This window comes from Cynocephalus volans, chromosome 5, assembly GCF_027409185.1.
Source record: "Cynocephalus volans isolate mCynVol1 chromosome 5, mCynVol1.pri, whole genome shotgun sequence".
Classification (NCBI taxonomy): Eukaryota; Metazoa; Chordata; class Mammalia; order Dermoptera; family Cynocephalidae; genus Cynocephalus; species Cynocephalus volans.
This window is the reverse complement of record NC_084464.1, coordinates 66577077-66601771: the sequence shown is the minus strand read 5'-3', so window position 1 is coordinate 66601771 and position 24695 is coordinate 66577077. Positions and strand designations below refer to the sequence as shown.

The 24695-nt window shown below is 35.1% G+C and overlaps 1 protein-coding gene across 8 annotated transcripts in view; it reads left to right on the top strand.

Annotated features, from left to right (window-relative positions):
- The window catches only part of DST (dystonin), a 424928-nt gene that overhangs the window by 247587 nt on the left and 152646 nt on the right, over positions 1-24695 (top strand). For 7 of the 8 annotated variants that reach the window (XM_063097801.1, XM_063097800.1, XM_063097799.1 and 4 more), the window contains 24 exons: positions 2165-2284; positions 4718-4813; positions 4910-5037; positions 8210-8303; positions 8610-8764; positions 10073-10535; positions 10621-10749; positions 10899-10976; positions 11079-11240; positions 11330-11434; positions 13699-13794; positions 14417-14542; positions 15173-15325; positions 15509-15663; positions 15872-15998; positions 16502-16685; positions 17768-17925; positions 18424-18602; positions 19142-19280; positions 20065-20258; positions 21373-21535; positions 22239-22322; positions 23087-23194; positions 23721-23819. In XM_063097801.1, the coding sequence (XP_062953871.1) occupies positions 2165-2284; positions 4718-4813; positions 4910-5037; positions 8210-8303; positions 8610-8764; positions 10073-10535; positions 10621-10749; positions 10899-10976; positions 11079-11240; positions 11330-11434; positions 13699-13794; positions 14417-14542; positions 15173-15325; positions 15509-15663; positions 15872-15998; positions 16502-16685; positions 17768-17925; positions 18424-18602; positions 19142-19280; positions 20065-20258; positions 21373-21535; positions 22239-22322; positions 23087-23194; positions 23721-23819 (3495 nt within the window). Of the gene's footprint in view, positions 1-2164; positions 2285-4717; positions 4814-4909; positions 5038-7910; positions 8092-8209; positions 8304-8609; positions 8765-10072; positions 10536-10620; positions 10750-10898; positions 10977-11078; positions 11241-11329; positions 11435-13698; positions 13795-14416; positions 14543-15172; positions 15326-15508; positions 15664-15871; positions 15999-16501; positions 16686-17767; positions 17926-18423; positions 18603-19141; positions 19281-20064; positions 20259-21372; positions 21536-22238; positions 22323-23086; positions 23195-23720; positions 23820-24695 lie in introns of those variants that run through there. The other variant, XM_063097807.1, reaches the window with a different exon arrangement.

The following is a 24695-nucleotide window of genomic DNA, read 5'->3' as shown; positions in this document are numbered from 1 at the left end:
ACTTTTGAAAACAATTTCAACTTTATTAACTCATTTTATCCCATGAAATCAATTGGCTAGATATTATTTTTCTGATTTAAAGGAGGGGCCCAGAGGAAAGTTATTGGATTCAGCCAAATTAGCAGAGCTCCTTAGTAAGCAGGGCAAGGTCTCTGACACTTAGATTTGGGCTTTTTATTAGTTCACTGTTTCTCAAAGGTTTGTTTCATTCATTTTAATCATGCATTTTGTAGTGGTCATGCTAACAAGTGCCTATGCACTTCTGCAAGAGAACAGGAAACTGTATGTGTTACACATTTGGGGATGACCCCCTGTATTAGTCAGTTTATGTTGCTTATAACAAAATACCTGAAACTGGGTGATTTATAAAGAAAAACAAAATGTATTGCTTACAGTTTCTGAGGCTGGGAAGTCCAATGTTCATCTGGTGGTGGTGACAGTGACCCACGGGTCTCACATTGCAAGATGGTGGAAGCAGAGAGAGCAGAGAGCAAGAAAGACTCTCCTCTTCTTTTAAAGCCCTCAGAACCATGCCCCTGACCACCGTTTATAATCCATTCACTACTGCGTAGTCCTACAATCCAATCACTTTTTCAAGGCTCCACCTTTCAATTACCATCATAGGATTTCCCACCCTCTTAACAGTCACAGTGGGGCCAAGTTTCTAATACGTAAAAGTTGGGGGACAGAATTCAAGCTTCAGGGAGTTTGGGGGGAACATAATTCAATCCACTACACCCCCTTTCACCTGGGCCTCTCCCCTCCTCCTTGCAGATACCTTTTTTCTATGTTACTTTGAAGAATTAGGAGCTCATCTTGGTGACTTGTTCCCATGCTCACCCTCTCATGATTCGCTGTTGGGTGCTGCTTCCAGATGTTTCTTGTGGCCATTCCTTGCTTTATGGTCTTCTCACTACCTCCACCCAACTCCTGCCTCTTATCCCTCTTATAGAACCAGGATGATTGCTTCCTTATGGCTTTCCATCTTCATTTTTTTTTTCTTTCCATCAACTCTGCACACTGTTGCCAAATTAATTAAAAGCCTGATGCCTTTAGCTTGAAAACTTTCAGTGGCTATATATTGCTCGTAAGGTTAAGTCCAATCTACATATTCTGACATTCAAAACTCTTCATACATTAATTCTGCTTACCTACATTTTTGGCTATGATTTCTTAACACAAACGGTTTATTTGTAGCTGGGCATTTTCATGTCAGTGTCCTGACTTACTTGGGACCCCTCTGTCTTTTATCCACTCTCTCTACCCACCCCCCACCACCAATTACTTACTGATCATTGTGGAACTGCTGAGAATGCCTTCCTCAAGAAGTCTTTAGTGACTGTTTGGAGGCACATATGTGGTACTTATCTCCACTCCTGATTCTTATCTCCACTTCTAGCATATACTACCTATTTCAGTTATTTCAACACTTAATTAAATACTGCTTTTCATTTTGCCTAATGTTTATATTATGTATCTCTCTTGCCTCCCCATTTAGACAGTAACTCCTTGACAATAGGTATTATTTATGTCATTATTTTTTATTGTAACATTTAACACAATCTTTGAACATAATCAGTCACCAAATACTTATTGAACATAGCAGTTGACAGCTTTCCAATTTCCTCCATTTTTAGAAAATTTACTTAATGAGTACTCTAATCCACCATATACATTTCCTGTGGTTTTCATTCCTATCTGGTTTTCCATATATTGTATAACTCTTGAGTTTCAGACAGACAGTGGTTTAGATCTAAAATGGTTGGCAGAGATGGTAAATGACTTGGCTTAATGGAAGCTGATATTTCCTCTTCTTGAGTCCTGGCAAACACCCCAAATCAATCATGGCAATTTTTTTTCTGCTGTGCTTGGATACAGCCTCAGAAGCCTTCTCAACACAGTGCCCTAGGCAGTTGCTCTCTTTGGATCAGAATTAGCACTCATTAGGCTGGTGTTAGTGGCCAGGCGCTGATAGCATGTTTTTAAAGCTGTTTTTGTGGAAAAGATTGGGGCTGGATGGAAAGTAAGCAAACATTTAGCTCGTTCTCTCTGACAGACATTCTTTAATCTCTGAATGACTTCTGATTAAATCGTGTTAGATAGGAATGTTATTATCTACAGTCATGAAACTTCTTTTTTTTTTTTTTGGAATTTTTTGTTCTAGGATGTTGAAGTCAAATGGATTGAATACCAGAATATGGTGAACTACCTCATCCAGTGGATTAGACATCATGTGACCACAATGTCTGAGAGAACATTTCCTAATAATCCTGTAGAACTAAAGGTCAGTGTCACTATAGAAGATAAGTAGGTTTGATTTGATTTTAGACTTTTAAATAATGCTATAATAATTCTATAATTTTAGAAGTTCAAGAAAAGTTACTCTTGGCAAGCCACTAATATGTAAGCAAAATTTTTATTTTCTTATCTCACTATTATACAGAGAGAATGGAGATAAATATGAATTATTAAAACATAATGGCACCAACATCTTCTAGAAATTTATAGTGCCTAAGCTTTGATTTGTTGGGAGTGTAAAGGTTTAATTTGTGAGAGTCTCTGGGACAGACATTGCCAAATCATTTTCGGTGTGTGGGAAGTGCTTGGAGCCCACCAGATGGTCGGGGTAAGGGGGGTCTCAGTGGTTGGGAGTGTCCCTGTGGTTGAATCCAGTCAAAAACTGCCTTGGAGGCTTCTTTTCTATAGCAAGAGGTACGTAATACTGTATTTCACCGTGAATTCAAAAACGTATATCTGACTTATAGTATAAGTGAATTCATGGTTTAGTAAAACATTTGCTAATACTAAAAAACTTAGGTCAAGGCAAAGAAATTCTAGAACTACAATTTTAGACATGTAAACTTATTAAAGAATAAGTTGTCTCATTTCATACATTTGGATTTGTAATAGCAAAGTGGTCTGTTTTATTTGTAGAAATGGATAATGTGAATACTGACTACAAAGCCTTAATTCCTTGATTTGTAAGCTTTGTTTTCACAATCAAACTGGAATCACAAAAACTGTAATTGCCCAGGGTGGGCCCTGTTATACTCATTCATTGTGTTCGTACATCCATACAGAACATCTGGGGAACAGCTTTTATTCATATTGCCACAGGAAGTTTGTCCTTGGCACGAAGTTACTTGGCATATGATACTTTTTAAGTGTTCTGAAGTTGTTTGTGTGATGTCTCTGTATTAGTCTGTTTCTGTTGCTTATAACAAAATATCTGGCACTAGGTAATTTATAAGAAAATAAAATTCATTGTTTACAGTTTCGGAAGCTGGGAAGTCCAAAGTCCAGGGAACACATTTGCTGAAAACCTTGGTGGTGGTGACAGTGACCCAAGGTCTCACATGACAGAAAATGGCAGAGCAGAGAGAGAGAGAGAGATCCTCATCCACTGTCCTTTTAAAGCCCTTAGAACCACACCTGTGACCACCACATTTAGTACATTTGCTAGGCATAGTCCTGCAATCTAAGCACCTCTTTAAGGCCCCACCTTGCAGTTACCATAATAGGATTTCCCACCCTCTTAATAGCCACAGTAGGGATTAAGTTTTGGGGGTACATTCAACCCAAGGCAGTCTCCTTATGTGGATGTGAACCTTTCCAGGGCAGGAAAGCTTTTTCCTTCTACTACCACATGGTACCATGAACAGTGTTTAGCACATAGTGGAATTCAGAGGTTAGTGACTGACATCCTAAAACATTGCATTTTGATTTCAAAACAATTTTCAGATTTCATCTTCAGATATACTCATTTCCAAATGGGTTTTATTGTCCAGACCGTTAGGTGAATCTGTACTGTCTTCTAATTAGTGCAGATTCTTAAAGTTATGGAAGAAGTTTGAGTGACCACACAGACTACTTGCTGGTGCCTAAGATAGAACATAATACAGAAAAGAAAATATATTATGGGGAAATTCCAAATAATTTTTTTAGCCAGCAAAACATTGCATGGAATCCTTCAGAAATGTGTCTGCCTAAAGATTTACAGGTTCTTGTTTTATAATTAGTATACACTTATTAAATGTGGAGACATTTTATCTGCATAATTTTTATGAAGGTCCTTTTTAATAAATACAATGTTATATTTAAGAGGTTCCCAAATTAATATCTACAGACTAGATAATTATATGGTCAAAAATTCTGTAGTAATAGCACCGTCAACTCATAGTGTCTTCCTTTGTTTATTAAAAAATCTGTTTAAATTGGCCAGTGGGATATTGAAACCAAATTTTAGCCTTATCTATCTGCTGAGAATTCTGTTTTCAAAGATAGAGTCATGAAATAGAAGAGAAGTTGTTTTTTTTCTTCCCTTATGGAAATTGCATCAAATTATTTTTCTAAAAACTAAAAGTTGAAGTGCAACATTTGGAAAGTACATCTTTTAAAAGGATTTCTTTTCTTGTTTGGATGATGAGAGAGTTTTAGTAGAGGCATAGTAAACACTGACATAGTTTATCATTATCCAGATCCCTGTGTAGCACATGTTGAATCATGGCTCACATCAATAATTAAACACTTGTCAAATGTTATATAACCCAGGTTACTACCTGGCTGGGAATTGGTATTGTCCTTTAGTGTCAATTTTATAAAGAAATTTCACTGAATGCATACGACATAGTAAATAGCAATAGAAATGGTAACACGGTGAGATAATGAAAGCAGGTCTTTGAAGTTTGCCCTTAATTTATTTTTCCTTTCATTTTAGGCACTTTATAATCAGTATTTACAGTTTAAGGAAACAGAAATTCCACCAAAGGAGATAGAAAAATCAAAAATTAAACGCCTATATAGATTATTAGAGGTAAGCTAAAATTTCCTTTGTATTGTTGCGCATAATCTTTCTGGTTTTTTTTTTTTTTTTTACAACTTTGTTTCACATTAAATTCATTTTCTCCAGATTTGGATAGAATTTGGACGCATCAAACTTCTTCAAGGTTATCATCCAAATGACATAGAAAAAGAGTGGGGGAAACTCATTATTGCCATGCTCGAGAGGGAGAAGGCACTTCGTCCAGAAGTAGAAAGGTAGGCTGAGATGTTTTCTGCCATGGATATCAGGTGGGTAAGGGGCCTCTTTGTTCTTGTGGCAAGAACTTAAGTTTTAGTGACAAGCAAAAAAAAAAAAAAAAAGAGGAAAAAAAAAAAAAGCCTAAAAGCCAAATTTTTAGGACCAAAATTTACCTTTTTCGTTTACTTGGCTGTGTGACCTTGGATAAGTCATTTAGTCTTTCTCTTTCTCCATTTTCTTATCTAGAAACTCTTTCAAGAGTTTTTAAGGAATATATGTAAAGACTCTGGTAGGCTGGATTGGTATATGGAATCTCATCAATAAGTTGTCACAGTTTCAGAGACAATCAAAATTACCCATAAGAATTCATGAAACTGGCCTTAAGCTACCAGGGCCTTTAACTGAAAGCTTATAGGTCAACAGTTAACTTCTTTTGTTTCTTGTTTCATTTTGGCTATGGCCCTCTTTTCATGGAGCAGTGGAAACCAAAGGCTGGCCTATCTCCATTTAAAGGGTGATGGGGTAGCATCTAGAAAACACTGGGTAAATGTCAGTTCCGGGTCCCTTTTTGTCACACTTCTACAGATGCACTTATTCCATGAAACCATCACTGGCTCTTTATCATTCTGTCTCTCTCAGTACACCCAGTTGCCCACGAAGGTACCTTTGGTCTTCAGGAGACATTTGCTGGATGAATTTATCTTCATTATGGCCTTCACCTCCCAGCCTGACTTGTGGTCCCTGGGAATTGTGATCTGTGTTCCTCATCAGCCATGAGGTCCATAGGGGCTGGTCCTTACAGCAGGTGGCCTGTGTGGTCATTCGTACCTCTCCGGCCTCCTTGTCCTCTCCAGAGCAGCCACACTGGCTGTCCCTCAGGAGCTCTTGTGTGCTGAGGTCCCACCCTTCTCCATACCAGGGTCTGTGCACAGTCTGTTCTTTTGGCAGGAAAGTCTATTTCATCCTCCTGCCTCTCGTTACTCCTAATCATTCTCAGATCTTGGCTCCAGTGTTACCTCCAGAAACTTTCCATCATCTTCCAGGCTAGCTCAGATGTCTTGCTTATGACCCCCATATTTATGTGTATTGTTCCTTCATAGTGCTTATTTCAGTTGTAATTTTACATTTATTTGTTTGATTAAGGGCTACTTGTTTCACAGATATGAGCTCCAAGACTGTGAAGACAAACTCATGGTTTCGCTGTCCATGTGTTGCCAGTGCTTACCACAATGCCTGGTCCACAGTAGAGACGCTCAGTATACTCAAGTTCTTTGTGTCTCACACATTAGCTTCAACATGTTTGGAATATGAAATAATGCATTGAAGATATGGCAGCAAGTCTAACTTGTCAGTCCTTTATTAAAATACTGATTACACTCTGATTAAAGCAGAATTTTGTATCTAGAGAGCCAAATCATTAGAATTACAAAAAGCTTGAAATATACAGCATTGAACTTTTATGGAGGTGCTAGTTCTGGGTGGTTAAAAATGAGATCCTAAGCTAATCATCTGAAATAATGGAAAAGTATGCCAGGGAAAGGATACAGAGCAGGCTTTTAGTCATCAGAACAGTAGCTGAATTTTAATATATGTTATTAAAATAATGCAGCGAGTGGTTAAAAGTTTAGAGCTCAGGGGCCAGTCAATCCTAGATTGGATTATTAGCTCAATCTGTAAGTTTTGTGATCTTAGACAAGTTCTTTAACTCTTGAAGCTTCAGTTTCCTCATTTGTAAATAAGATATAGTATAGCACCTACTACATTTAGTGGTTATAAGTATGAGATGAAGTAATGTACACAAAATAATTAATTTCCTGGCACATAATAATTGCTTAATAAATAATAGGTCCTGCCGTGATTATTCTGAGCTGTTCTGTTTACTCACTATATTTTATTTGGGACTCTCAAATTTCCCCTTTTCTTGCTTTCTAAAAAGAAAAGTATCTACCCTTAGAATGGAGAAGCAGCAGTTTGGCTTTGTAGCGTTGAAGGTAGGAAGATATTTAGGAGCTTGGTTGGGTAAATGCCTTCATTTTTCTTGACACAACAAGTTTTTTGGCATTGACTATGTATTGTAAATAATAGCTGTGTGGCATGGGAGTGTGTAAAAGACAAATGGGAAAGAGCCAATGTTCTTATGCTATGTAATAACCTATAGAAAAGAAAAACAAGCACAGACAAATGAAATTTGCAAGCATCGCATTGATATTCTACTTCGCACATTGGCTTATAAAAATATAAAGTAACTCTAGAAGATTAGAAGTACCATTACAGAGAGCACATCATATAAAGAAAGTTAAATGGAGAATTTTCTGGTTAATTTAACCTAATGAACAAATGACGTGATCGTTAAAATGGAAACGTATTTCGTTTTTCATCACATTCATTTGTTTATAGGTACTTGATACTTTCCAGCTTTTTGCCTTGTGTTATAGACCTGGCCCTTTGCAGGAGTCAGGCTATACTAGAATATTTGTGTTCTTTTAGCTGATGATTGGTATTGCCAGAATGATCTCTGCTAGTTGTACCTGGGCTTCTGTGAGGCATCTGAGTTGTTTTTTAGATGATTGCAACTGGATGACTCTTAGTAAAAGTATTTGGCATATCTTTCCCAGTGACGCCCCAATCAGCTTGCTTTGTCCATACTTGTAGGGTTTTAATGCAAGCTACAAAAGGCAAACCTCAGCTAGCAAATGAATGGCTTCAGGCGAGATTCTTTTGAATAGTTATCAGCATATTATTTGCTGTGTGTTGCATACGCAAGTTGAAGCGTATTTAAGGAGCCATTAACGTTGTAGCATTCAGTTGCCACTTTCCACCGTTAGAGGTAGAACCTTTTCTAGACTTTCTCCTTTTTAGTTTACTTTGAATGATCAAAGGCAGGACATCATTTCAGGAATAAAAATGCACAGTAGTACTTACAGTTACCATAGCAGTGATTCTGTGTTTAGTAACACTACCAGCACTCGAACCAGTCTTGATTCAAATGAAAATCTTCTCTCAGTTCATTGTGGTCCAACACTGATCAACTCCTGCATTAGCTTCGGCAATGAATCCTTTGGTGGACACAGGTATTGAATCATTGGTGGGGGATTGTGTTTTCCCTTTTGGTGGGCAGCATTTTGGGGGGATGGTGAATGCTTTGATGTCAAAGGAAGAGACTTTGTTTCATTTTGTCCCTTCTTTTAGGTTGGAAATGTTGCAGCAGATTGCCAGCCGAGTTCAGAGGGACAGTGTCATGTGTGAAGACAAACTGATACTTGCCCGACATGCTCTCCAGGCTGTAAGTTAATTTTAGGAGCCATTTGGGTTGTCATAGAGGGGTTGGTGTGCATGTGGATGAACTGAAACTTTTGCATATTGTTTGGTTGATTCTTGTTATATGTTCTTTACTGAAACTGAAAGTTTGTTGAAGATTACTATAGGTGTTTACTCTCTCAAGGAACAATGAGCCAAGGGAAAACATTTTTGAACCAAAAGGGAAAACAAAGCCCAATTTGGCTTCTGTTTCGGTATTTAGAGTTTTACATTTGAGGCTAGTTTTGAAAGTTGTTTCACAGAATTGACATTGAGTTCCTTTAAAATACAGGATTCTAAACGATTAGAATCAGGAGTGCAGTTTCAGAATGAAGCAGAAATTGCCGGGTATATACTTGAATGTGAGAACCTTTTACGTCAGCATGTAATTGATGTACAGATTCTTATTGATGGAAAATACTACCAGGCAGATCAATTGGTACAGAGGTAAGAGTTCTACTTACTCCTATCCTGTCCTTTTGTATGACTGTTTCACGGGCACCTGCATTAGTAGTATAGAGTATGACAATTTCATGAAATATATTTCTTAGCTCTTTTCATTTGAAAATGTGTGTTACATTAATTCTGGCATATTTTGATGTATTAAGTAGGTATTTGTTCAAAGGTCAGTAATAGGAAAAATATTTTATGATACATTTATGTACTGCTACAGTAGCTAACATACTCATTAAAGTGAATATTTTGAACGTATACATATTAGATACATATGAGGGTACTTCAAAAAGTTTGTGGAGGGCCGGCCCCGTGGCTCACTTGGGAGAGTGCGGTGCTGGTAGCGCCGAGACCATGGGTTTGGATCCTATATAGGGATGGCCGGTGCACTCACTGGACCACGCTGAGGGTTGCGATCCCCTTACTGGTCCCCCCCCCCCCCAAAAAAAAAGGTTGTGGAAAAATAGAATGACAAAATAATATGAATCTTTCCACGAACTTTTTGAAGTTCCCTCATACATTTAAAATATTAATATGTGGCATTTGAGAAAGGAAAAATATAAGGAAAGTGTCATTTTTAATTTAATTTTTCAGTTTTCTCCTTATCCTCTATGAAAATATTCATAACAAAATGTTGGGAAAAAATATGTGTATAACAATCTATATATCTGAGAAGTGGGTTTGGGGGCAGGGATGGAATCTTGCAGGTTGTAGTCTCTCTCTCTGTCTGTATAAATAACAGCAAAATTTGTAGATGATGCTTTGACTCAGTAATTTCACTTTTAGGAAACTGGTAATTCTAAACATGGAAAAAATATAAATATAGAAAAAAATTCTTGCCAGAAATATTTTATAATAACAAAAGTTTGGAATTATCTTAAATGTCACATAATAAGAAAATTATTACATTATAGTGTAGTAATTATATTCATTATAAATGATAGTTATAAGGACTATTTGGAAAGTACTCCTTGCCAATGTTCAGTGAAAAAAAACCATAATACAAAATTCTTACTAATATGATTACAATAACCTTTTTTTTTGAAGAAAAAATAGGCTTTATTGTTTTGAACAGTTTATGTTTAATGAAGAATTGAGTTAAAAGTAAAGAGAGTTCCCATATACCGCCTTATACTTCTTTTCTTCCCCTGTTATTAACCTCTTGCATTTTGGTGTGGTACATTTGTTGCAATTGATAAGCCAACATTGATACATTAAGTAAGTTCATAGTTTACATTAGGGCTCACTCTTTGTGATAAGTGTCTTTTACATTATACCTTTTCCTTTTTGTTTTCTTTTCAGGGTTGCAAAACTGCGTGATGAAATTATGGCCTTAAGAAATGAATGTTCTTCAGTGTACAGCAAAGGACGCATGCTGACAACAGAACAGACGAAGCTCATGATGTCAGGAATCTCCCAAAGTTTAAACTCAGGATTTGCACACACCTTAAACCCCTGTCTGAACTCAGGGCTGACCCAGAGTTTAACACCTTCCCTGACCTCTTCTAGTGTGACTTCTGGCCTGTCATCAGGGATGACTTCCCGCTTAACTCCATCTGTCACTCCGGCTTATACACCTGGTTTCCCATCGGGATTAGCTCCCAATTTCAGTTCAGGAATAGAACCAAATTCATTGCAAACCCTGAAATTGATGCAGATTCGAAAACCCCTTCTAAAGTCTTCTTTGCTGGATCAGAATTTAACAGAAGAGGAAATCAACATGAAATTTGTGCAGGACCTTTTGAATTGGGTTGATGAGATGCAGGTAAAAAAATGTTTACTTTACCTGAATGTTTCAGTCTTTATTGCTGTCATTTTCTTTTTTTAACCTAGTATTTTGCTGTTCAAAGGTACAACTGGACCGCACTGAATGGGGCTCAGATTTGCCAAGTGTTGAAAGCCATTTAGAAAATCACAAAAATGTTCACCGAGCTATTGAAGAATTTGAATCTAGCCTTAAAGAAGCTAAAATCAGTGAGGTATGTGAATTTAAAATTTTCATATCATTTTAGTTTACCTTGTTTTGCCCTTTACATAAAGACCCTATACCTCAATAATGGATACATTAAGTGTGAGTCAGAATTCCTTGAGATTCTTAACCTTCATGTCTTTTTATCCCATATTACAGATTCAAATGACAGCACCTCTTAAACTAACTTATGCAGAAAAGTTGCACCGATTAGAGAGTCAGTATGCAAAACTTTTGGTAAGTTTTTTTTTTTTTTTTTTTTTTTTTTACCTTCTGTTTTTCTTATCTCTGTCTGAGATAATCAAAGATGTGATTCTTATAATGATTTTCCTTATAAAGAATACATCCAGGAATCAGGAGCGGCACCTTGATACACTTCATAATTTTGTAACTCGTGCAACTAATGAACTTATTTGGTTGAATGAAAAAGAAGAAGAGGAAGTTGCTTATGACTGGAGTGAGAGAAATACCAACATAGCTCGGAAAAAAGATTATCATGCTGTAAGTATAACCTTTGTATGTGCACACAAAAGTTGTAGTTCAGGGTTAGGTCTTTTTCTAAAACACTTCTTAATTCTTTTTTAAATTAGGAATTAATGAGAGAACTTGATCAAAAGGAAGAAAATATTAAATCAGTTCAGGAGATGGCAGAGCAGCTACTTCTAGAAAATCACCCAGCTCGGTTAACTATTGAGGTAAGTCAGAAAGTGTAACAGTCTTGGTTGAAGATTGACATGTGATTATTACCCTTCAGATTCTTTCATTGCTGATAAATTGAAAAATATAAACTATTAAACTTTTATACCTGGCTCAAAACTAGTTTCTGAAAAAGTCATACTGGTTCTTGTCTTTAGTTCTCTTGCTCTAAGTGTGTCACTCATCACTTAGAATAAAGGTATCTTTGTCAACCCTTGTGGCAGAGGAGATATATTACCGTAAATATGAATGACCTTGTCTTTACGGGCTTTGATATTTTATTTCTTCCTGATTGTGTGACATTGTGCACCTGACATCTTCTTGCTAAGCCTCATTTCCCTACCAAAAATGGGGGAAATGCTTCTAATCAAGAATTGTGGTGAAAATGAGAAGAAATAATTTACTGTTACTGCTTAGTACAGTTCTTGGTTCATAGTATTTTCTCAAGAAATATCAGCTGTTATGATTTATTTTAATAATTGAATTTATGGTCTAGTTTTGTGAGGTGTATTGGGACAGCATCCTGGCAAGTCCTCATAGTGTGGAGTGAACATTTCATATTATACAGAAGTGAAGGACTGACATGGGATTTATCAGGTTGCCTCTGCAGTTATGGCAGTGGTGGTGTTTTAAATTTTTAGGCCTGATGTGTACTAGACAGAGTTAGTGACTTTCTGCATGTGAAGGGTGATTACATAAGAGGGCAGGGAACATCACACAGATGCGGTATATTTTCAGAGGAAAAAAAATGTTGCTCTACATAAAAGGTGACATGCTTCAAACTCACAGTCTAGGAAAGGAATCTGATAGTCTTTGTTCACTGAAATCACGATGACACACAAAGATGAGTAAAATTCTGGGCCTCATTAGGAAGTCTTGGGAATCTTATATTTGTCCTCCTTTCATATAAAATATGGTTTTTTATCCCCATGAAATGCCACAAAGGAATGTTAAAGATGTAAAAGAGTAGGGGGACCACTAGAGAAAGGAAGTTAGAATAATGGGGGATTTGGACATACTTTTGTACTATAATAAACTAGAATATTTCTTCGGCGAGGGAAATATGATTATAGGTAAAGAATTTTGATGGGAATAGAAAATGTGAATATGAATCTGATTACTTTTACGTAGAAATGATAATCTAATTAAAAGTTTATTAAAGGGTAAAATGAACCTTTAGTCATATTGATGATCCCATTGGCCTATCATTTCTTGTTTAATGGATAGTATTTAGCTAGTTATCAACACAATTTCTTATTTCATAGGAAAAAGAAACTAGCGATCTGACAATGCACAATGTTAGAGTCTTTTATAGCCAATTTACTCAAAGTAGCTTATTTTGAGGGAGCAGGTAATGTGACCGTGGTATGTTGCTAGATTTCCAACGCTGCATTGTACATTCTGTTCAGAAAGCCTGCCTGAGCATAACTCAGCAGGAATGAATTTTTCCAAAAGGAGGAAAAATGACACGCTTGCTTAAAATAGTCATTAAAGCATATAGAACGCCCTCTTCTGGAAGTCAGAAAATTGTACCTTCAGTATGAAAGGGTGTTTTGTTTCCTTAATGAAGTAGGTGTATCCTTTCTAAAATATTTTTTGCCCTCATGAAAGATACACTCTGTAGTAAATAAAAGTTCATATAAATAAATATATTCATAAAACTACTGGTATTATAATTATTATGATTAAACTGATAGGCGAGCACACCCTCCCTTTCCACCTTCCCCAAACCTTTCCCCAACAAAAACAAAAACTGCAGAACCATGTATTTCTGTGTTAGAAGGTATATTTTATGATCCAGTAATATGAAAATTCAGAGAAAGGAAACATGAAAGTGTTATGAAGGAAAACATCTGAGGATTTTACAAAGCAGGTGTAAAAGTTGGTGGCAAAGGAGTAAAGGGTGGCTTTTCTAAATAAGAGGGATAGCTTGCATTTATTTTGAATGTTAAATATTCTTTAATGTTAGCGTAGCGAGAGCTAATTTTTTCCTTGTATTTTAAGATGAAATTTCACTAAGTTTAAAGTTTGAAAGAAATCAACTGGACTGATTAAAAAAATTGTATTTAAGCTTAGGACTGACTTTGTACGAGTGAGAACTGTTAGATGCGAAGGACATTTTACTGCCTGATTTTTAAGTCTTATTCTGTTTAAAAATTTCATCATCAATTTAGGTAGAGTATTTTATCATTTAAAAGCATCAGTGTGTATGCGTCCCTTATTTCTCTCCAGCCAGTTACGATGGCTGTGTTTTATCTTTAAGGCTTACAGAGCGGCAATGCAGACGCAGTGGAGCTGGATCTTACAGCTCTGCCAGTGTGTGGAGCAGCACATAAAAGAGAACACTGCCTATTTTGAGGTATGTGAATGGAAACACAATTTTAGTAGATGGTATTGTGATTTGGGTTGACTTTCAGAAATTTTCTTTATGACTTAGTTCTAAGATATATAAACATATATGCAATATGCAGGAGAAATAAATGGAAATGTTTTCTTTGTAGGATATAAGTGTGTGTTTCATGTCCTATGGGATAGGTTGAAGCATTCTATTAAGGAAGAAATCTTTTAAAAAACCCTTAAAATATCAGAAAAATTTGTTCTACAAATGTGTGTCTTATTAAGAAAATGTTTTCATAATAGAGAGTCAGCCAAATGAGCTCTTTGTTTTATTCTTAAGAAGTTTTATTTTTGGAATTTCACTCCTACTTAAAAATTGTTTGAGCCCTAAAGTAAAACAGACTGATCAAAATTATATAGAACCAAAGCATAGTATGCTCATAAACTTTGGACACTGAGCATTCATAACCATCCAAGTTCAAGGGTTGTTGTTTGGTTCAAGGAAGGATGTAGCTGTGAAGTTGTCTTGTGCTTCTCTTCTCACTTATGAGGGGGACGCAGTGGGCCTTGGTACCCGAACTTGACAACTCTGTGCTTTACAGGCATTTAACATTCTTTAACTGCCAGGTTTCATCTTTCCTCAGTTTTTCAATGATGCCAAAGAAGCTACTGATTACTTAAGGAATCTAAGAGATGCCATTCAGCGGAAGTACAGCTGTGATAGATCAAGCAGCATTCATAAGCTGGAAGACCTTGTTCAGGAATCAATGGTATTAATACAAAAACCTCTGCATTTCATCAGTAATGTATGATAGTGATTAGACTAGTGTTTTATTATATTTTTATATGTATACAACTTTGTATTTTATTGATGCTCTTGATATTTCCACCACATTCAATTAAGCACTTAAACATTCAGTGTTAGTATTTTTTGGTAACAAATACAACAAAAGTGTTTTTCATGCGATAGCCTTGATATTTTAAAATGCTTTAACAATGTTATGTTTGTGTGTGTATGTGTGTGCATATGTTTAGCCATTCATTCCACAAATACTTGTTAAGCACTTTCTATATCCTGGGTGCTGTTTTAGGTCCTAGAGATACAGCAGTGAACAAAACAGAAAAGAATCTCTACCCTCATGGTGCTTACATTCTAGACAGAGAGCTAGACAATAAACATGATAAATAAGTAAAATATATGTAGAGTGTTAGATAGTAGTAAGTACTACAAAGGAAAAAACCCAACCAAACCCAAACAAACAAAACAGGGAAAGACGGATATAAGAGGAAGTGGGGAGGGACTGAAAGTTTAGACTGTGAAGTTTCATCTGTATAAAGATCTGAAGGAATGGAGAGTACAAGTCTTTCACTTTTTAAGATCCATCATATTTATTACTTAGGAAGAGAAAGAAGAACTTCTGCAGTACAAAAGCACAGTAGCAAGCCTGGTGGGAAGAGCAAAAACAATAATTCAGCTGAAGCCAAGGAATTCTGACAGTGCACTCAAAACTTCTATTCCAATCAAAGCTATCTGTGACTACAGACAAATAGAGGTACTTATAACTTCTAGAAACAAACTAGTGTCTGTCATTGTTCATATTTTTTTTCAATGAGATTATATTGCTTATGAGTGGTAAAGTTTTTCTACCTCATAGAACAAAATAATCCCAAGATTGAGTATGGAATAGGGTTGTTAACAGTGACCTCATTTAATCATTCTATTCATTTTAAACCAGATAACCATTTACAAAGACGATGAATGTGTTTTGGCGAACAACTCTCATCGTGCTAAATGGAAGGTCATCAGTCCCACTGGGAATGAGGCCATGGTCCCGTCTGTGTGCTTCACTGTTCCTCCACCAAACAAAGAAGCAGTTGACTTCGCAAACAGGTTTGTACACATTAGCTAAAAACATAGAGCTGGTTTTGGGGGCTCTCAGAAGGTTAAAAAGAAACCATTAATACTTTGTCAAGGCCCCATAGGATCAGAAGTCTCTAGAACTAGTAAAGTTGGGATATTCTGCAAACAAACAAACAAAAAAAATTGTGGCTTGTTTTCAGAGGGAGTAAAAAGGCTTAATTTGTGTTTTCTTTCATAGAATTGAGCAGCAGTATCAGAATGTGCTGACTCTTTGGCATGAGTCTCACATAAACATGAAGAGTGTAGTATCCTGGCATTATCTTATCAATGAAATTGATAGAATTCGAGCTAGCAATGTGGCTTCAGTAAGTAAAAATCTACATGTCAACTTGATATGCCCACCTTGTCATGCATGGAACACCTTGTTATGAGTGGGGTGGATTTTGTTTTATTCTAGAAAGGAATGGAACTCAGCAGATCCATGCTAATATTTATTCATTTAGTGAATATTTATTTGTTATATGCCTGCCATATACAAGGTGCTTTCTAAGAATTTGGGAAATCTGGGGATCAAAGATTTCACTCAGTGCTTACTAGGAGATAGAGAGACAGGATATAGTGTTTTGGACTTACAAAGTTGTGTATATAGTTCAATTTCACTTATTGAAATTTATAGATTTGTTTTTCCTTGCCTTTAAAACCTGAAATTGTTAATGAAAAAGAAAATTAATTTTAAATGGTTCTTTTGCTTATGACTTATTGTAAACTGGCATGTACCATGAGACCAACTTGATATCTATCTGTCCCATTCAAATTTAACTCTTAGTACTATAATCACTTAATTACGTGGATCTTGGGTTTTCTTTAGATAAAGACAATGTTACCTGGTGAACATCAACAAGTTCTGAGTAATCTACAGTCTCGTTTTGAAGACTTTCTGGAAGATAGCCAGGAATCCCAAATATTTTCAGGCTCAGATATAGCACAACTGGAAAAGGAGGTTAATGTATGTAAGCAGTATTATCAGGAACTTCTTAAGTCTGCAGAAAGAGGTAAAACATGGGAATTGCTGTCTTTTGCCCTGTGGGTGTTTAGTTCTGGCTTTCTTCTGCTCTCAGTGGAAATCTCACTGTTCGATGTATTATGCCGCTTAGGCTATGATACGTAGACACAATTGCTGGAATGTTAACAGCATGTTTGAGGTAGGAAGATGCAAAGAGGGACTCATTTATTTCCAAACAATGAATTAACAAAGAGGTGCCAACCAAATAGTATGACCAGTGATGAATTCTTACTGCATCTACTTTTTAACATTTTCACTATTTTGCACTGTGATGTTCAGGATGGTGATCCTTAAGTTTCAGAAAAGATTCAATTATTTTTGCATGTATCAAACTTAGGTTTTACAAAGGCATTAAAGTAAAAGGTTTTGTTTAGTTAACTTATATTAAATATGAATTTTATTCTGAACTCTTTTGACATTACTTAGAGACAGTTTTATTATTAATATTTTCTTTTTAAGTCTTAAACATTAACACATTCTTTATCTATTTTTTACTATGAAGGTTTTAAATTTAATTTTTATAATTAATCGCAACTAATGTACTCTTCTGTGAACATAAAACAGAGCAATATATTACTTTCTTTGAATATCATAAATCAAAAATTAGTACTTTAAATAGCATTAGGGAACTTTTAATAACTCTTCTTAAATTTTAAGATTTATATTTTAAGATTTATTTTATTTTATTTTATTTTATTCCTGAAATGTATTCTGATGTAAAATGTGAGGGAGGAATCTAACTGCTTGTATATTTTCTTCATAGCTAGCTACCTGTTTTTCACAGTTTTTTTTTTTCCTGAGGCATGAATACACTTTAAAACATCCCCAGTCCTTTTTTTTATTACTATATTTATCATTATACAATGTAATCATTTTTTGTGACCCGTTACCAATTTCTCATTAACGTCACGCCCTACCCCCTATATTTTAAGATTTATATTTTTCAAGTGGGTTTGTGATGATAAAAGGAACTGTTCGTTTGACTAGCTATATCTCAGTAATAGTGAAACTGCCATATTAAAACATGATAGAAAACAAGGTATTTTCTAAACATTATATTTATTTTTACAGAGGAGCAAGAGGAATCAGTTTATAATCTCTACATCTCTGAAGTTCGAAACATTAGACTTCGGTTAGAGAATTGTGAAGATCGGTTGATTAGACAGATCAGAACTCCCCTGGAAAGAGATGATTTGCATGAAAGTGTATTCAGAATCACAGAGCAAGAGGTGAGAGTATAAATGTGTTGGGGAAATAATTAAGGTAAATTACTCTCTTGATGACACTCTTGGGTATCATCTCCTGTGACTTCTTCAATGTTCAACTTTGCATACTGGTCACTTCGTGAGGTCTGATTATGTGTTTATTGTTGATTGTAAATTAGGATTCTGTACTTCAATTCTACTATTGACTCAGGTAGACCCAGGAACATGTACCCCCTCACCTATCATGATGGAGCCTATAAGGGCTTCTCATAGTGAAAGTCATTATGCACCTGCTGTATGCAAAAACAGTAAGTTAGATGTTTGGGTCCAAAGAGCTGGGCAGCAAGGGAATTATTGATTATAAAACTTGAATGCCATGGCTTAGGAAAAGTAAAGAAGACAAGTATGTAGATTTTTAAGGCAATGATCATAGTGTAAAATGTGTGTTTTTAAACTGTTTTAAGAAAAATACCCCATCTGGGGTGCTCACCTAATACCTAATGTTTGTTCTCTGTTTTATAGAAACTAAAGAAAGAACTGGAACGACTTAAAGATGATTTGGGAACAATCACAAATAAATGTGAAGATTTTTTCAGTCAAGCAGCAGCCTCTCCATCAGTTCCTACCTTACGATCTGAGCTCAGTGTGGTTGTTCAGAACATGAACCAAGTCTATTCTATGTCTTCCACTTACATAGATAAGTATGTAACTGCTACCTTAATATATATTTTGCTCTATACAACTATCATTTTTTTATGTTGTGAATTAAAAAATTTACTTTTATCAATATATTTAGTTTTAATTTGCCTTAAGAAATACATTAAATATTTCTGTGGATTTATGACACTTCTCCATGTTGAAAGGGGATGTGCCTCAGAAATCAGTGCATAATGTATTATCTTCCCATATTTTCCATGTAGTTTTTGGTAGCTCAGCTGTTGTAGCCTACAGGATTTTCTTCTCATGCTTGGCCTAAACAAGTTTAGAAAGAAATCATCTTATGTTGGAATTTCTTGCTAAATACCACTTGTGGGGCAGGGTATTGGTTGAAGCTCATGCTGTCCATTAAGAAGAGAGTCAGCTGAATCTGATCTTACAGTAAATGTGTCAGTCTTCCAAAATAAAGAATATGTTATGTCATGTGTCATAATTGTGCTTCAGGATTGCATTATGCAAAACAAAAGAAAACAAAGCAAAAGCATTTGACAATAGCTGGCTATTGTTTAATTCCCTTTTTAAGGTTGAAAACTGTTAATTTGGTGTTAAAAAACACTCAAGCTGCAGAAGCCCTTGTAAAACTCTATGAAACTAAACTGTGTGAAGAAGAAGCAGTTATAGCTGAGAAGAATAATATTGAGAATCTAATAAGTACTTTAAAGGTATGAATCTGATTTTTGGCTGGTTTTCATCATCATACTCTGCAAGTATTTCTCTAGCACTTAGTTGAGATCTTCAAACATCAAGCATTAAATAGCTTACTTTGAATATATCCATTCCATTTTGTATCTTTATAATTCCACAACTTACTGTATATAAGTATGTTCAATAATTTTAGTTTGAGAGAGTTCTTCTCATTTGAAGTTTGAACGTTTTTGACAGTAGGTAATTATAGTCAATTCATGCTGGCAGCAAGAGGAGTTAAAGCTGAAAGTTAAATTGTTTGTCATAGAGTCACTAGATAAAAGGGGCAGTTATTTTAAGATATCAAGGAGATAAATGGAGTTAATCTAAGAAAGGAAAAAGATCGGTTGTTGTACTCATCTGTATCTACATTTCTAAATATAAAGCACTTAGGAAAACTATTGGAAAGCAATTGTGAAAAGTTGATCAGTGATTTTTAATACGTGTATTCATTTTTAACAGTAGGATCATGGGCATTTAAAAATGAACAATGACAAAGACTTAATTTTTATCAAGGTAGCAAACATACTTATGAAATATATTTTATTGATATGCAAATTCTATTAGGCTGAGTTTTATAAAATTGTCATTTTTTAAGATCAAAATATAGTCAAATATTGGCAATTTCATAAGGTTTAACCCAATATTTTATCTGATTTTATCAGTAATTTGCAAATAAGTGGTAAAATTTGGTAAATAATATGTTTTCCCAGTGAGTGGTTGACACATTTTTTATAACTTTCCCCACTTAATATATTTTAGCAATGGCGATGTGAAGTAGATGAAAAGAGAGAGGTATTCCATGCATTAGAGGATGAGCTGCAGAAAGCTAAAGCCATCAGTGATGAAATGTTTAAAACATATAAAGAACGAGACCTTGATTTTGACTGGCATAAAGAAAAAGCAGATCAATTAGTGGAAAGGTGGCAAAATATTCATGTCCAGATTGACAACAGGTTGGTATACTTTTTTGTTCAGTTTTAGCACAGATTTAATGTCTAACTGTGTATGCTAGGAAAATCTAAACTTATTAGCCTGTTATTTTTTTACTTCAATAGTTAATTGTATTAGCTGCAAGAGTTCTAATCATATTTCTTTCTTACATAGTGGACTTTACAAGATATCTAACTTCACAATAAGGATTTTTAAACTGTATTTTAAAACTATGGATATATTCTGGCATTTGTATAGTTCATCTACTTGCCTTTTTTGAAGGAAAAAGCAGTCTAGTTCTCTAATTATTACCAATTTATTATATTCAAATAACCATGACTTAGTAAGAGCATGAGTCATGCATTTGATAGGGCTGTATGTAGCAATCTATACTAGACCTAAACAATGTAAAGAAATTAAAATGACCTGATATTCATTATAATTGAAAATATGAGAAAGTCAAAATCATCCATTCAGTGACTGAATTAAAAAAGTGAAAGGAAATGGGATGGTTTTAGGACTCATCTTAAAAGAAATGGATCTGTGTCTTGTCTCATTCATTTTCATGTTTATATTAATGCAAATAAAAAGCTGTGATATAGTGCCATTCTTGAGAAGTAAAATTATGTTCAACTATATATTATCTCATCTCTGTAAAATATGTGATAGATAGGTTTAATGTGGTGGTTTTAAAATCATAGAAACAGGTATTTAATCACAGCTCCCAGAAACTACTCTCTGAGACCATGTTGAAGCCTTCATTGAACTCTAACTTATTATTTCGAAAGTGAACTGCCATTCAGTGTAAGCCTTGGCTCTTCAAGATATCCTGATTGATAATAATTAGCTTCAAGTTTCCAATTTTTCTGCTTTTTAGCTTTAGTATCTTGGGCTTGTCTGTAGAATAATCAGTACCACTGAATTACCAACTCCAGGAGCAAAATGTTTATATTCAACCAAAAGCCAATATAGAGTGCTCTTGGAGGTATGCTTCAGGGTTGCAGCCTTGAATTCTTTACATATACCCCTGTTGTTGTGCTTAGGGCTTTGTAGTACAGCTATTTTATCTTTTCCTGCTCTATACCTTCCACTCTTCTAATGATACCATTGGTAACTATCCTGTTACCATTCTTTTAGGTTACGGGACTTAGAGGGTATTGGGAAATCACTGAAGTACTACAGAGATACCTATCATCCTTTAGATGATTGGATCCAGCAGGTTGAGACTACTCAGAGAAAGATTCAAGAAAATCAGCCTGAAAATAGTAAAACCCTAGCCACACAGTTAAATCAACAAAAGGTATGTAAAAGCAATTCCTTGTACTGAGGTTGTGTCCGCATTTGGTCAGTCATGATCCTTATCTTCTTTTCCTATGTAAAGAGAAAAAGTCAGCAACTATTTAGAGAAAGGTAGGGAGTATTATAAATATTAAAAGCCTGCAACCCAAACCTATATACATCACTTATTTTGATTTCTTGGAAGTCACTTATGAAAGCGTGGGTAATAATAAAGTAGCATGTTGGGATAGTTTTCAAATTCCTAATGATCATTTAGTTGTAGGCATGGAAATCTCTTTGGTACTCTGCTGGCCACAATAGTTTTGTGGGTTCTTAATAAATAAACATGGTTAGTGGTAGAAAATTAAATAGTCACATCTGACAGAAAGTCGAATGCTTTGAGATTTTTGTTCCATCTTTAGAAGCCAGTAATTTCTGGCTCTGTTTTCATCAGGAATAAGTGGTGGCCAAGCTCATCAAGTCTGCTTTAGGATAATTCCTTTGGAGTTTAATTTCTGCTTTGGAAGCCCCATAAGTGTAGGTCACTTATGTGGCTTAATCTGGAAGTTTGTAATTTACCCTTAAGACAGGTCGCATATTAAGTGCAAAGGGCTATGGAGCTATACTGTTAAGTGATGCAGATATTTCTTAGTTCCCGAGGACCTTAATTAGTAGAATAGCATAGAGTTCCTTGCCCTTTTCTTCTAAACTGTGTGTATTTATAGATGCTGGTGTCTGAAATAGAAATGAAACAGAACAAGATGGATGAGTGTCAAAAATATGCAGAACAGTACTCAGCTACAGTGAAGGTAAGAGGGTTCAATACTTGAGTCAAATTTAATATTAGGGTATGTGATCCTACAATGTATTTTTAAAGCTATGCAAGTCATTTTACTCTGCTAAAAAGCAAAAAGAGGATTCTCATTTGAACTTTTTTGACACTTACATAATAATTATTTGTGAAGTCTGAGTCACATGACAGCCCTGATTTGTTCATTTATTCTTTTTTTCTGTCACACGTATGTGCATGAGCACATGACCATGTGTGTGCACACACACACCCACACAGCAGAATAAATATATAGCTCTGAAATTGGTTTCTTAATCACTTCTCTCTCTGTCTCTCTCTCTCTTTTTCTCCCTCTTTCTCCCTCTTTTTAACATTGCTCGAGTACTCTATGGGAGAACTTTTAACTCTCTAATGCAGGGTACATTTCTCATGCTTTTCAAGTTCATTGACTACTTCTCAGCTTTAGCCTTCCAGACCCACATTCCGTTGCCCAGCTGGAGGAAAGGGAAGCTGAATATAACTAGAATATGGTAATAAATGTTTTCACGAGCTTCCAAAGAGAGTTGGGTACTGTTCTGATCACCCCGCATTTTTCTGATTTTATCACCATCTTGGAAGCATCTGGAGGATTGGATGGATTCCTAAAATGTACTTTTGCAATGTTTTCTTTATTTAAAGTTAATTCAGTGAAACTAGGTTCAAATTCTCTGCGTTGAATCACTATAGAATGAAACTTTGACACTTTGCTTTAATTAATTTTATATTATTGACTCCTTTATACAGGACTATGAATTACAAACAATGACATACCGGGCCATGGTAGATTCACAACAAAAATCTCCAGTGAAACGCCGAAGAATGCAGAGCTCAGCAGATCTCATTATTCAAGAGGTAATAAAAGTGTGAGAGAGAGGGGAAGGGGTATAAAAGATGGAAACAACACTTTTTAAAATAAATTTATTTATTTTATTGTGGTAAAATATACAGGACATAAAATTTACCATTTTAACCATTTTTAAATGTACAGTGTAATGGCATTCAGTATACCACACTGTTGTTGCTGAACCATCACCACTCTTCATTTCCAGAATTTCTTCATTATCCCAAACAAAAAGTCTATACCCATAACAATACATTTTCTTAAAAGTTTTTTAAAACACTTTTCTTTATTCAAGATCAGTTATTAACTGCAGAGATAAATAAATGCACTTCATGATTAAATGTAGAAGAAACTTGTCCTGTAGAATGGTTTGCATGACAGTTATAAACTCATTTCTGCCAAGTTACCATTTATTATTGGGGAGTTATGTGCTTGACTGTTCCAAAACCTAGTTAATATTGTAACTATTCCTCAGAGTTCATTCAACTTTTTAAGGGCAACTGGAAGTTATGTTTTTATTTTTTTTCTTACTTGTAGTTCATGGACCTACGGACTCGGTACACTGCTCTAGTCACTCTCATGACACAATATATTAAATTTGCTGGTGATTCATTGAAGAGGCTGGAAGAGGAGGAGGTAAACATTAACAGTGAACAGCTAAATGAAAAGGAACTAGACATGAGCATGAACTACAGTGTGTTTGGGAGAGCAAAAAAGATTTCATGATAAATTACGTGGCTGATAGCTGATATACAAGCAATAATTCAGTTATAAAATTACGATGAAAATTAGTGAAGGCCTAGGATTTTTATTTGGTTTTTAAGATTCTCTCAAATATAAAAGCATTTGAAAATTTCACTTCAGGTGTCTAATATGATAGGATTAATGTCCCAAGTGGTTCTATTTAAATTATGAAACATTTACAGTTTGGCAGAATTTTTTTTAGCTTGCCCGCACCTGAGAAGTATACTTCTTCGAAGTATAGTTATTGCTATTATGATGTTAACAGAAAATCTACATGAACACATTTGTATTATGCATTTTAAATTAATTTACATCTTCAGGGCATTAAAATTATTATAATTAATAAATATACTAAAAAGACATTAACTTAGAAGCAGTAGGTGTTTCTATAAAACAATGCTACTTTTAAAGAATTTTTGTTTTTGACAAAAAGATATGGTGCATGGTTAAAAAAAAAAAAAGTACCATTCTGACTTGGAGGACTTTTGACTCTGCATTTAAAAATTATATTCAGAAATAGGAAGAATAGAGAATTACTTATAAAAATGGATTGTCATAAAGGCTATACTGTATCTTATCTTGAAGGGATTATTCTATGCTCTATTATCTTAATATATGCTTTCTATTTCTAACATCAGAACAGACAAAAATAGTAGACTGAATGGTGAATTGTGGGGTATTTAACCATTTTAAATTGGACTGTTGAAATTCTGAAGGTTATTATATGTGGTGTAACTCTTTTTATATGAGAGAACCAAAACAGTAGTA